Source organism: Sinocyclocheilus rhinocerous, unplaced genomic scaffold, assembly GCF_001515625.1.
Source record: "Sinocyclocheilus rhinocerous isolate Xijiao unplaced genomic scaffold, SAMN03320098_v1.1 scaffold571, whole genome shotgun sequence".
Classification (NCBI taxonomy): Eukaryota; Metazoa; Chordata; class Actinopteri; order Cypriniformes; family Cyprinidae; genus Sinocyclocheilus; species Sinocyclocheilus rhinocerous.
The window spans coordinates 22,753-36,994 of record NW_015656167.1 but is presented as its reverse complement, the minus strand read 5'-3'; the positions used below and the strand labels follow the sequence as shown (position 1 = coordinate 36,994).

Here is a 14,242-nt window from a genome sequence, read left to right as displayed (position 1 = left end):
TACCGACTTGGTACCGAAGTACCGGGTCTTTTGACAACACTACTAAGGGGCATTTTTGGCATAATCACTGATAGTACCTCAAACTTTGAAGCATTTAAGGTCTCTCACACTTGAAATAATTAATACTGGGTAATTGTAAACCCTGAGTAAATGGGTTTAATCCTGGGTAATCTTGTTTACATTTCAGTTGCGTTGCTGTCTATGCGGGGTCTGAGAGCTCTCACATTTAATCAAAAATATCTTAATTTGTGTTCCGAAGATGAACGAAGGTCTTACGGGTTTGGAACGACATGAGGGTGAGTAATTAATGACAGAATTTTCATTTTTGGGTGAACTATCCCTTTAACACTGTTCATACTTTACCCAGATTTAATGATTAATCCCGGTTGTTCATAATCTGGCATGTCACGCTGTACATTCCTAAACCCTGGATTACTGTTATTATTTGCATGTTTGCAGTGTCAACAGTCATGACTAGATAAGCCAAATCTAATTTTGTGTTTTCGACTTTTGAAAATGGGTAGGATTCAACAATTTGAACATGGAACCACATTGAGATCAGTGTTGCCAAACCCCTCCCTCAGAAAATCTCTAGAACCACCCTCAAAAGTCTCAATTTTTCACAAAAAGTCGCCAAACATGAAATCAAAGTAAATACAGGTAAATTAGGTAAATGGCAGACTCGTTGGCATGATTGAGAGCAAACGTGAGAGGTCACGGGCCTACGGCAGGGTAAAATAAAAAATCTCCAAAAAATCGCTAATTTTATTTAAATATAGCTAAAATAGCTCCTTGTCGCAAAATTTTTTAAAAAAGTCGCAGCTACAATGAGAAAGTAGCTAAATTTGGTGACAAAATCCCCAAATTGGCAACACTGATTGAGATCCTGATATCTCTGGGATTAAACCATACAGGGCCCTAAAATGATGATTTCCAAAATAAATGTTTATTAAGAACTAGAATCTAAAATCATATTGAAATATCTTCATTTTTTTGTTGAGTTACATGCATGCAAACTTTGGAAAAAGAATATTTATGGCACTCAGACAGGCATGTTCAATGCAATTGTTTTGACAGAAGGAAATGAGATACGAGATTTCTAGTTTCAACATTTGTTAAATGATGATTTCCAAAATAAATGTTTATTAAGAACTAGAATCTAAAATCATATTGAAATATCTTCATTTTTTGTTGAGTTACATGCATGCAAACTTTGGAAAAAGAATATTTATGGCACTCAGACAGGCATGTTCAATGCAATTGTTTTGACAGAAGGAAATGAGATACGAGATTTCTAGTTTCAACATTTGTTCCTGAGATATTCCCCTTTAAAAGAAAAGATGTCTCTTCTTTATGCAAAGTGACCCACATTTGGTATTTGACCACTGAAATGTGTACAATATAACAATTACTCCTGGAGCCATACTGAAATTGCAATATCTCTGGGATTGAACTATATATAGGGCCTAAAAGATGAAGATGCCAAAAGAAAAGTTTGTTCCAAGCAAAAATCTAAAAAGGCATTTAGGTATCTTTAATACTTAGTCACAGGCATGCAAACTTTGGAGAAAAAAAACTTAAAGTGCTTTTTCCCCATTTTTGAATGGTCACTATTGGCACATAATGCAAAAAAGATTGCTAAATTAATCAGATTTTACTAATGGACCTACCGATCTCTGTTAACATTACACAACACCAAATAAGTTACTCATATTACCTCTACCACTGTTACTAAAAATGCTTTATGTATCATTTTCAGTCAGGGAGCAGTACATCACAGGATGCATGCTCAGGGTGCATAAACATAAAAGTGCATTTAAACAAGCAACTTGAGCATTCCTGCACCTGTAGGGCTGCCATCAGGGAGTGTTTAGCTCCAGCCTGAATCAAACACACATGAACCAGCTAATCAAGGTGTTAAGGAACTGAATTCTGTCAAAATCTAGCAATTGACACATTTCTACTGTAGCATATATACAAAATAGATAGATAGATAGATAGATAGATAGATAGATACTGATATAGATATATGGTTGAATGAATGCTTATGATTGGTCACCAAAGCAGCATGTTATTTGTTCTATCTTTGCCATCAGTCCTACTCATTATTAATCAATATTTTTTGTATTCCACTTTGTAACAATTTGTTTTGCATGGCAGGCTAAGATTCGCCGTGCTGAGCTTCAAAAGACAAGAGCGCTTCAATCATACTATGAGGCAAAAGCCAAAAGAGAAAAGAATATCAAGAGTAAAAAGTGAGTTCTACAACTGAACATTTCTGTGAACAACGTACTGTTTTTAAGTAGTACTGTACAAAATATACAGTTGCACAGTATATTTTTTTTTCTCAGGTATCACAAGATTCAGAAGAAAGGTAAGCGTAAAGAGTTTCTGAAGCAGTTTGAGGAAATGGTAAAGACGAATCCTGAAGGAGCTCTGGAAGAGCTAAAAAAGATGGAACTGTCCAGGATGGAGGTACTGATGCATTGAGGGAGCAAATACTGAAAGACATACAATGGAAACAAAGATTATGAATAATTGAGAATCATTTGGGCTTAAATATGTTTTTCTTTGTTTTCACTACAGGAGAGAATGTCTCTGAAGCATCAGAACAGTGGCAAGTGGGCAAAATCAAAAGCCATAATGGCAAAATATGATGACTCGGTGAGAGTGGTTGATTTTTTTCCATCCTAATGTTCTTTAAAGCAGAATGACACTGACACTTTGTCATCAATTACTGTAACACAATATTGACATTTGGATATCTCCCATGCTCTTCAGGCACGCAAAGCAATGCAGGAGCAGTTGCAGATGAATAAAGATCTTACCCAGAAGATTGTGGTGCCTTCTGATGACGAACATGAAAGTAATGAGGAAGGACTGGAGACTGTACCTGACTTTGTGAACGACCCTGAGCCAATCATTGACCCTGTCAATCCCTGGATGAGAGGCCAACTTACACATGAAGAGCCTGAGGTCAGCTGTGTCACAACTGATGAACCTCAAACAGCAGAACAGGAGAATGAGGAGGAGGAACTAATTGGAGAATTTGAGAGGAAGAGGAAGCTGAGGCAAGCTGATGAAGAGGACTTGATTCCTACAGAAGAACAGAGTAAGAGAGCAGGTTTAAAGAAAATACTTGCACAAAAATTAGAATGGTGATTAAATTAGGTGATTTACTTTTTGCCATGGAACACAAAAGGAAGGGTTTTCTATAATGTACAAACTAGGGCTGGGTGATAAATGATATCATATCGAGATTGCGATAAAATTTCTATCTAATGATAAGCTCTGGACATTTTTACTTGATATGGATTAATCAGACTATCACACAACAGAAATAGACGTGACAACAGTCAGTCAATGCATGTCGCTAATAAGTCTGCATGTTCTGTGTTTCTGTGTGAATGAGTGGTGTGGTTTTGTCTATTACACACAAACTCACACATGTGACACTCAGTGTTTTCAGCATCAATAAATGAGGACATGAACACATGAGCTTCATCTCCAGAGCTGCTTGGAGAGTCACTTCACCAGCTTTACACCGTTTCATTTGAGAAAAACTACCATCAAATGCACACTGAAACCTCAAAAATAAACGTTCAGTTTAACTTGAAGGATTTATGACAGCAATACCGTACCATTGTATACTAAAAGTAATCTATTATTTTATTTTATTTAGGAACATAATACAAACAAGATATTTTACCGCTTAACGTTTCAGGTAATTTACTGGACTTAAACATCATAATAAAGTGTATGTGGTGATTTTCATCCAAACTAACTATTCCTTTAACAGAACCTGAAAGCGAGGTAGTTGAAGAAGATGTGGTTGAGGTATCTGACAAAGAGGAGGAGGAGGATGAAGAAGAGGAGGACGTTTCTGAGTTTAACACCCTTTTCAGGTTTATGAGGAGTGAGAAGACACTTGAGGGTCCAAATCAGACACCACAATGGTTGAACACACCCGAACGAGAAGATGAAGAGGGACTTTTGAATGAAGGACAGATTCGAGTCAGGAATATAGAGGACCTGGAGGTTTTGGCCGAGGATGTCGACCCCCAACCCATTGCGGCACCGTCACTGCCACAGACAGCTGTTGGGGAGGCCACTTCTGAGCCACCTAACAAAAAGAAAAGTGAAATCGACCTCAAAGAAGTACTCACCAAAGATGCCAAAGTCGTCCAAGTTCCCTTTTTGCCAACAGTGGTTGAAGAGGAAGAGAGTTGAATTTTAAATGAAGTATAACCAATAGACCTTAGTCAGGGTAAGCGCCATGGCTGCATCCAAAATTGCATACTCTAAGTATGTACTTCTTTTGAATAAATAATTATTTCATGTTTTATATTATAGTATGACTGAATGAATGTAAACCAGACTTATTACATTCGCCTTGTTATTGTCATATGACCTTCCAGCATTAGTTGTGTTGCTTCACTGCCATTCACAAATCCTCTCCTGTGGCCTCATAGGATAGTAAAGTGGATGGGCATTAAGAATGTTGCCAGAGGTATAAAGTCATTCGGATGCTTTTTTTCATCTACTGTTATATGAAGAGTTTGAGATTTCAGATGCAGCCCATGTTAATTTTACAGAAATGAAAGCAAGACTGTCAGATATAGATGTATATAGCGTGTTCTCGTGGACAAAAAAAAACGAACAAACTGGACAACATGGGTTGTGAAATTGGACCTATAAGATTGTGAACACTGAACAGAATCAGATTTAACCCTCGCTAAGGTCTGTCTAAGTTAACTTTAACATTTATTTATGAGTGATTTGTGAGAAGTAACATTGTGTGCTGCGTTTTCCTGTATTTAAAATATTTTCCCTTTTTTGTTAGGATCATGATGAACAGATCTCCATCATCAAGGAGGCCTTTGCTGGGGATGATGTAATTTCTGATTTCATAAAGGACAAAAGGAAACAGGAAGCTGCTGGGAAGCCTAAAGTGGTGGACCTGACACTGCCAGGCTGGGGAGAATGGGGAGGTGTTGGTCTCAAACCCTCCCGCTGGAAACGCAAAAGGTAATAGTATTAAATTATTTTTATCTTTAACTTTCAAAACATCTCCTGTCTTTTTCCTGTTGTTGTTTTAGCTAGTTAATTATTTAAATTACAGTTCATTTTAAATATTTGTTCTTTCTCCTTCACTAGCTTAAAGTTATATTTAGTAATTTTAAAGTAAAATGTCAAAGAAAATTAGTAGCACTTCAGAGAAATGTTTAAAGTGGTACTTACTTGAGATGAAGACTCTTGAACAAAGACTTGGGACAGATTTACTAATGGCGCTTTTCCACTGCATGGTACGGCACGGTACGGTTCGAACTTGCGTGTGAAAGAGTGGCTGAAAAAGTGGCTGTTTCGTTGTCTGTTGAGGAAGTACAGACGTTCCTCTCGTTGATAGCAGAGGAGCGGATCCAACGAGAGCTTGATGGGGCGATGCGGAATGAAAAAGTTTTTCAGAAGTCGCGGCAGTAGAGGCGGCGCAACTAACGACATGTAAATAATCCCGCCCACTCTAAAGCGATGCTAAACTGCAGTGGAAATGCAAACCGTGCCGAGCCGGGTCGTACCACGCAGTGGAAAAGCGCCATAACAGTAACAGCTTGCGCCACCACATACCCCTTTAAAATAGTACTGTTAGGAAAAATTAGCAATTGCTTATTCGTTTGTAGGAGTTTCCCTTTGAGATGTAAAATATTTTGGAGGAGAGTATTTAAATCATGCAGTGTTAGCTATTTACTAAGGTTTACGGTAGTCAGTTTACTGGTATTTAAGCCATTAGTTAACGGCCAAAAAAGTATGTCTTAACCCAATTTGTGCTTGACATAGCTGTGATAGATGCTAATTGGCACTGCTTTTGGAAGGTTGCGTTGGTCCTTATGGAAATGATCTGGCTGTGATTATGTTCTTTAATTGTGCAATGCCAGTAGATAACTCGCAGAACTTTCCACTACCATCATCTACTGATGCCACCAAAAGTATACGATACTGGATACCCAAGTTGAGTTTTTTAAGTTCCAAAGTACTGGTGATTTTGACAATGCTACCATCCTCACTTCTATGGGATTTAATTTTTGGGAATTGCTGTTAATAGTGTTCATCGTCTGTTTGATTATGTCTTTAATTGATTTTTCAGTATATTTTTGCCTTATGTACATTAACTGACAGTCACCACTGATAAGCTACTACTAAATATATTGTAGAAACTTAATTTTCTGTAAAGCTGCTTTGCAACGATTTGTATCTTGAAAAGCGTTATACAAATAAACTTGAATTGAATTTACCTTATTTAGTGAATCTGGCCCAAAATGTTTTTTTTTCACTTGGAGCAGATATAGTCTTGATTTGATATCAATTCTTTTGAAAATACTTCAGATCTATGTCTATTTTTTTTTTCTTCTAATACTGTAAACTATACAGAGAACCCTCTCACTTGGTAGAGAGTTCCGCTATAAGTTGGCTTTTTTTTTTTTTTTTACATAAATGGCAATTCAGTTGTACCTACATATCCTCAGCTCAAAGCCTTATCATAGCCCTAATGGTTCATTTGTCTCTGTAGATTTAGGATAAAAATGGCCTCATCACCTCCACGGCAAGACCGGAAACTGCCTGATACCATCATATCAGAGAACAGAAATACATCAATCGCTTCGCATCAGGTAACTAATCGTCTGACAACACTCAAAAATAGCAGAGATCTATAAAATTGATAGGAGTTTGAGTATAAGAATCTCATTCCCTCATGATTTTGAGACAAGATGCTTAACAAAAATGTAAACAAAAAGCAAATGGAATACCTAAGTTATATGTCCTTGTCCATTTTGTTGACCCGGTTAAATTTGTTGAATTTCTTTGGAATGATGGAAACAAGTGACAGGAGTTTTAATTCAATTAAAAATCCATCTCAGAAATTAAAATGAAGCCCAATACTGAGTCTCTCTAAATATTATTGTTTTTTTTTATAGGTTAGTCAACTACCATTCCCATTTCAAAACACTGCACAGTTTGAATCTTGCATCCGTACACCTATTGGGCAGACGTGGAACACACAAGGTGTTGTGAAGAAGATGACAAAACCCAAAGTTATCACTAAATTGGGTGCGATCATTGAGCCTATGGTCAAAGAGGACTTCATAAATAAGACCACAACATCAGCTGGTAAAGGACCAGCAATCATGTTGGGAGAAAACAAAAGGGCAAATAAGGGCAGAGAATGGTCATCAGCAAAGCATCAAGGAAGAAGAGGATCACAGAAGAGGAAAAAGCAACAGACTTGAAAGATTGTGTGACTTCAGTAACTGCATAAATAGATTTGATTTGTGAGGTAAAGTGTTTCAAGAAGACATCTCTGTGATAAATTACCATATGAATTTATTGTGATTCTTATCATGGCCACATACATTTAATTGTATTTATCAGACAACCTTTTATTAGTAATAACTGTTTTTTTTTCTGTTCAGCCGCTCTCAAATAAATCAATTTTAAAAGTGCTATTTTCTTGCAAACCCTAAGTTGTTGTTTGATTGTCTTACTGCTTGAATGTCTTTTAAATGTTCCAACATGATTACGGTAAATACTTGACCCTTACTTGAACCCTGAATTAAAAATTAAATATCCTTTTATACATTAAATATATATTAAATATCCTAGTATTATGGAATACTAGGAATATTTTAATATTAAAATATCCTAGTATTATGGAATTTTACAACTCATAACAGTGTTTTTGTATTGATATTGATACTTAATGTCTGCTTGGATAAGCTATCAAAATTTTTTACCTTAAAATATACTGGTAACCACCAAGGGTGGTACAATAGACAATAAGTTAGAGTTCACCTAAACGTGCCAAATACGCATTTATACAGTGCCTATAGGAAACCATCATACCTCTTTGAAAGAGTTAGTTCATCATACAGCCTGAGGGGAATATTTTTTTTTTCCAGCTTTTACAAATTTTGTCTTGTAATGAAAGAAAAAGTAACGGTTCTAAAAATTTACAAAAAACTAAAATAACATGGATGGAAAAGTCATCAGTCCCCTGATTTGATACTTTATAGAGCCACCTATTCCTTTAATTACAGCCATTAATCATTTCTGATATGTCTGTACTAGCTTTGCACACCTAGACGTTTGCCCAACGCAATGGCTTAAGGATAGGAAGGTGAACATCCTTGAGTGGCCAAGTCAGAGCCCTGATTTAAATCCCATAGAAGATTTGTGGATGAAGAGAGCACCACGGAATTTGACTGAACTTGTGAAAATTCCACAATCTAGTTGTGCAAAGTTAGTACAGTAATATCCAAAACAATGAATGGCTGTAATTAAAGGAATAGGTGGCTCTACAAAGTGTCAAATCAGGGGACTGATGACTTTTCCAACCACGCTATTCTAGTTTTCCAGTTTTTTTTTATTTTTTATAAATTTTCAGAGCTGTTACTTTTTCTTTGATTACTTCGATGTTGTAAGGCAAAATTTGTAAATAAAACTGGATTTTTTTTTTTTCAATGGGATTTGATTTCAGGCTGTAATACAAATAAAGTTTCAAAGTATCTTTCAAAGGGATATGATGATTTTCTATAGGCACTGTAGATGGTGCACATAGTGATACATATAAAGACAAAAACCATACATAGCATGAATGACAACAAAATGCTTTTCATTACTCCCATAGTGAATTAATGCAGCAACACATTTTGTGGTAAAAGAAATCATAAAAGTAGGTTGGTTTGTTTAAAAATCATGTAAATGTATGAGGTGGGCCTCGGAGTACAATCATTTAGCAAATTTAGCTGAATTAATACAGTATGTTTGTGTGATATCTGATATCAGCAAAGTTTGTACTTTGTACCATATACTGTTTTGATAATTTACTTTGTTCAGTCATTTAAATTAAGAATAATTCTGAAATAATTTAATATGGCAGTAGTAGGCCTTAAAGATGTATTAATGTGAAGATGTACGAATGTAAGTAAGATATTCATTTCACAGTGTAAAGAGCTTTAGAGATTATTATGGGAGTTTTTGAGAGTGCTTGAACTCTCTGAACCCATATCTGGTACTTAAGTAAAAAGACGGATTTTTATGCATATTTAATAGATTACACTATTAGCCTATTTTGCCCATCGCCCATTATAGATCAACTAAGGTGCAAAATGCATTTACTTACACATATTTGAGAATCAAGATATTTCATTATATATTTTGGGAATATTTCAAATAAAAAATTAATAAAACCCCTGCTGAAAAAACAACAATATTTGTAATGGTTTTACTGGTTATAGTGGGACTTGTATTGGTTTTACTGGAAAACCATAACCATTTTCTGTTGATGGCTTTTTTTTTTTTTTTTCAGTAGGGACATAAACCTATATCAGTTATACAGAGGTATTGTGGCTGCTGTGTGTCACATGACAAGCACGAGAGCCCCCCCCCCACTTGTGCCCCCTCAAAAATAATGACTGCATGATGCCTCTGACACTACAATACAAAATTATTTGCCGAATAACAGTAAGTCACAAGATGGGCAGAGCTCCCCCTTCAGGAACTGCAGACTCTGCACTCAGATTCTGCTCTTTGGTTCCACTCACAACAGTCATAGTTGGAAATCACTTTGGCCTGATCCAATCCTGTGAAAGAGAGAAAGGAAGAACACAAGGCAACCAAAGCAACACATGCACTCTCTACAACAACAGTAACTCTCAGGTTGTAAATAGAGTCTTTAAAATATCTTAAAAGAGCCACTTGACGTTAAAAACAACGTAAGTTCACCTTTTAAGTAAAACATGCCACAAAAATAAGTTTGTTAAGGTTTAAATGATGATGCGATTAAAACTGATCAACATGAACACCTCCAAAAAAGACATTCACTCCAACTGGTTTAAAGTCATTGCAAAGGTAAGAAATTACTATCTTCATTTATTTGCATTTGCAATTTTTCTGATATTTTGTGATCGCTAGTCTATCTTAAGCCTCCAGATACTTTTTGAGATCACTATAGGTCTGTGTACATTTTCTGATTTAAAAACATAGGCTTTAGCATTTAGGGTAAACGTACCTATTAAGCTCACGTACCCATTATGCACACTTCCATTTTTGATTATAAAAAGAAAAAATACTGTATTATCCTACTTGATATCTTGTTCAACTGATGTGTTTGTTACTATATACCTCCTGTAATTTCAAGTCAATCAGATCATTGCACACTGAGATATGAGTCTATAGCTGTGTCCCAAAGTTAAGTGCGCACACTTCGAAGGCCAGGCCTCCGAAGTGCACGAAGCACGCTCCGCCTTCGCAGATTTCCTAATTGCCCCACCAGGGGTTCCCGATTAGCGCTCTGTCGCATAGCAACCAGGACAATCCTGCCATGATAGGTGGAGCCAGAATTGCTAATTTTTGTTTTTATGTTTTACGTCATAATTATGATACTTTCATTTTCAAAATAATCAGAGGTCGACTGTAATGAAGTACATTCGTTAAGTATTCTCGACTCGAACAAATTTGAAGTACTAAGTTTTCTTTTTTTCCTCACAGACAGCAACACTATAAAAATATGGTCTTTTACAACATGAAGCATTGTTGCAGATTAAACTACCCAACAGTATATTTAGTAGGCAACTTTAAATTTAATAAGCTTGAACAAATTCAGAAGTAAAATGCAACATACACAGCAGTGCAGCAGTAATATTTAGTAACAAATTATTTTTTCGGAACAATACTGTATACCTTTACTTTTACTCTCAATACCTTAAGTATATTCGAGTATGCAAGATAATACTTTTACTTAAAGGATAGTTCACCCAAAAATGAAAATTCTGTAAGTAGCTTTTCCCCAATATGGTATTGGTAGTTACTAAAAGTAGTTTACTAAAGTATCTTAATATTTCTTTTACTAATTACTTTGTCATAGCTCTAAACAATTTCTCTTTTCTTTCTTTCCCTAAATCAGACCAGACCCCTGTACTGCAGGATAAAGCTGAATGTGCCAGTGCTGCAGGTTTTTAACAGTTTTCGGCTGAGCATGGAGGCCCTGACAGTGCTGCTGGATCTTCTGAGAAGTGAACGGCAACACGGATGGGGTGCCACAATCCAGACCCTGGTGTTTCTCTTCTGTGTGGCCAGTGGTACATCATACAGAGTGGTCTCCAGAGTGTTTGACATGCCTCATTCCACTGTCCACCGCATTGTCCTCCGAGTCGCTGAGGAGGTGCTGGCCATTCACCAAGAGATTCACTTCCTGAAGACCCCAGAACACATGGAGGCAGGGCTGGGCTCAAAATTGATGTTTTTTTCCCCTGATGTTAAACCTAAGCTATGTTGTAAAAACATACTTTCAGTAATGTATAGAACAAGTTGTTTAAATGTGTAAAAAAATTTCTTTACAGGACAAAAAAAAATTAACGTATAGAAGAATGTTTTGTGAAAAAATTATAAGCTGCTTTAAAAAAATAAAAATGTACATAATTACTTATCTTTTATTTACACATGTGAATATGCAAAACAAAAATACAAAATGTACAGAAAGTACTCAGGCTCATTTACAAATAAATGACACTACAAAAATGAATAATGTATACAACTTATTCATTTCATTTTGAACTTACATCACAAAAATAAACTACAAATTAGGTTGTTTCATTGACAATATGACATTTAAAAAAAGATATTGAAAAATTGTAATGTACCCATTTTTTCCATTGTTTTCTCTTGGCTAATAGAGAATGGCTAATAAATAATGTATTTTTTAAGCATTCTCTCAAGAAGAGAAAACAGTCTCTCCATTCTCTCCCTGCTCTCCTGTGCTCTTCTCTCCTCTGTCTCTCGCTGGAGTTTGATGTCCTCTCTGAGTAGTTCCACCAGCTTCCACTCGCTCCCTCACCTGTTCCAGGACACTTGCAATCCTAAGGCAGAGCAAATAAACCATGCCTGTTAACAACAACAGCACAATGAATTTCAGCAAAAATGTCTATTAACTTGCTTACTTTGTATTTTTTTAAGTCTTTCCCCAGCAGGCTCATTTTCTCCAGAATAGTCATAAAACGAGAAAATGGATACACTTATGAAAAATATAAAGACAGGTTTGCAATCTTAACATTACAAAATATGACACAGCAGGACATGCATACACAATACTGAAGTGCTAAAGTTTGGTTAAAACATTTGTAGACATGACAGCACTACAAAACACAACAAAAAGAAAGACTATTGCTATATTAAGTGGTTGTCTTATTGTTTGTGGGCTTTGTTTTTTTTTTTTTTTAATTTAACCCTGGCTTTTAACACTTGTTTCGCTAGGTATTTGAGTAAATGAACCAGCTTGCGTGTTCACACTGTCTGGCGGCCATTTTGAAAGCTGTCTAAAAACTTTCACCAAAAGAGGAGTCCTTTAAATGTGCATTTTTTTTTAGATGTTTATGCCTTTATTTTGGGTAAGGTTCACTACTTACTGTAAAATTAAGAGATTAATGTTTAGACTTTTGCATATTATAACCTGGAACTTGGATGTGGGTAAAAATTACAGTTAGATCCAAAAGATAGTTTTAGCAACACAGTGCAGATGCTACAGAACACAGTTAGCTGACTCGCTGTATAAGATTGTGTGCTACGCTAATATATTACTTCACAGGCATTACTGGCTTGTACTTTTTAATCCGCAATATTATAAATGGACAGTTTATTGCTGGTCTGTGGTTTTACACTGCTGTAATTTTGAAAGATTTCATATTATTGCAAGGTGAGCTTAAAGGGTACACTACTATGAAAATCACACAGCTTCAGTGTGACATCAATAAGAAAATGTATAATTTCATATATTGTTAATGATAGTTGTTCATAGTAAAATATGTATGAACTTAATACATGACCTAGATTATTTATTTTGCAAAATCTTGTCATTTTAATATTACATGAAATTTATTAAAAATTGTTGCTGCTCCAATTAAGCTCAGTGTGCTCTCTTTAAGCTCTTCAACACTGAACGTCAATGTAAATACTTCATAAACAGACTTTACATATAAACGGATGGTTGTCACTTTAAATGAATCTTTATAAAATGATTAATAACGTATTTTAACAGCTTTAAGATAACAAAATCTAGATGTAGCTATAGTTTATGCCCAAAGAGGCATGTCGTCCGTACAAATAAGGAGCCATCAGAAACCTGTCGTTTCTGTCCAGAAAAAAAGCAACCAAAAGCTGGAATACACTACACGACTTTTAAAATGTGAACAGATTTTGGTAACACTTTCTATGAAGCCCGTATTTATAATACATTATAAGGGTATTCTTAAGGCATTATAATGAATGCATAATGCATTATAAAAAACCTTATATTATGTTGTATTATCTCATGAATATTCATAAGAACAGTTTTAATATATTATGATATTTACTTATTTGTGGTTATAGCTTTTAAGAGTATGATGATTTATAACACAATGAACACGTTGCATACACTTTTACAGAGCCCATGATCACGGATGGTTACCACCTATCGTCCACGGAACGATCTCGGAGACTCACCCGTGGCCTCTGTCTCTACTGTGGATCCAATGAGCACCAGCTCCGCACCTGTCCCATTCGTCCACCACGCCCAGCGGTGAGTACTATCCAGATCACTCCTGATGTGTCTTGCATGCCTCATATAAATGCATCCTAGTAGTCGTCGACCGGTTCTCCAAATCCTGCAAATTAATTCCCCTGCGTGGATTACCTACCGCCCTGGAAACCGCCGAAGCCCTCTTCCAACACGTATTCCGCCGCTACCCATCCCTCGCCGGCCCTGGTCCCACCTGGGTGTGGACTTTGCCACTGACTTACCTCCCTCGAACGGATTCACGACCATCCTAGTAGTCGTCGACCGGTTCTCCAAATCCTGCAAATTAATTCCCCTGCGTGGATTACCTACCGCCCTGGAAACCGCCGAAGCCCTCTTCCAACACGTATTCCGGAACTTCGGTCTCCCAGAAGACATTGTTTCCGACCGAGGACCTCAATTCATCTCCAGGGTCTGGCGAGGATTCTTCCGCCTCCTGGGAACATCCGTCAGTTTGTCCTCGGGATACCACCCGCAGACCAACGGCCAGACCGAACGGAAGATCCAAGAGATCGGACGGTATCTCCGGGCCTACTGTCATGACCATCAGGACAGCTGGAGCCAGTACCTACCCTGGGCCGAGTATGCCCAGAATTCCTTGCGCCAAGAAACCACCGGACTCACCCCATTCCAATGTGT

At 36.6% G+C, this 14,242-nt stretch overlaps 1 protein-coding gene across 1 annotated transcript in view; it reads left to right on the top strand.

Moving 5' to 3' along the window:
• The window catches only part of LOC107719748 (U3 small nucleolar RNA-associated protein 14 homolog A-like), a 20,290-nt gene extending 12,632 nt beyond the window's left edge, over positions 1-7,658 (top strand). Inside the window, 8 exon segments of the mRNA XM_016527240.1 lie at positions 2,161-2,255; positions 2,352-2,475; positions 2,587-2,664; positions 2,782-3,112; positions 3,800-4,221; positions 4,844-5,028; positions 6,566-6,665; positions 6,972-7,658. Coding sequence (XP_016382726.1) covers positions 2,161-2,255; positions 2,352-2,475; positions 2,587-2,664; positions 2,782-3,112; positions 3,800-4,221; positions 4,844-5,028; positions 6,566-6,665; positions 6,972-7,283 — 1,647 coding nt within the window. The 3' untranslated portion in view covers positions 7,284-7,658.
• Positions 7,659-14,242: the final 6,584 nt, after the last annotated feature.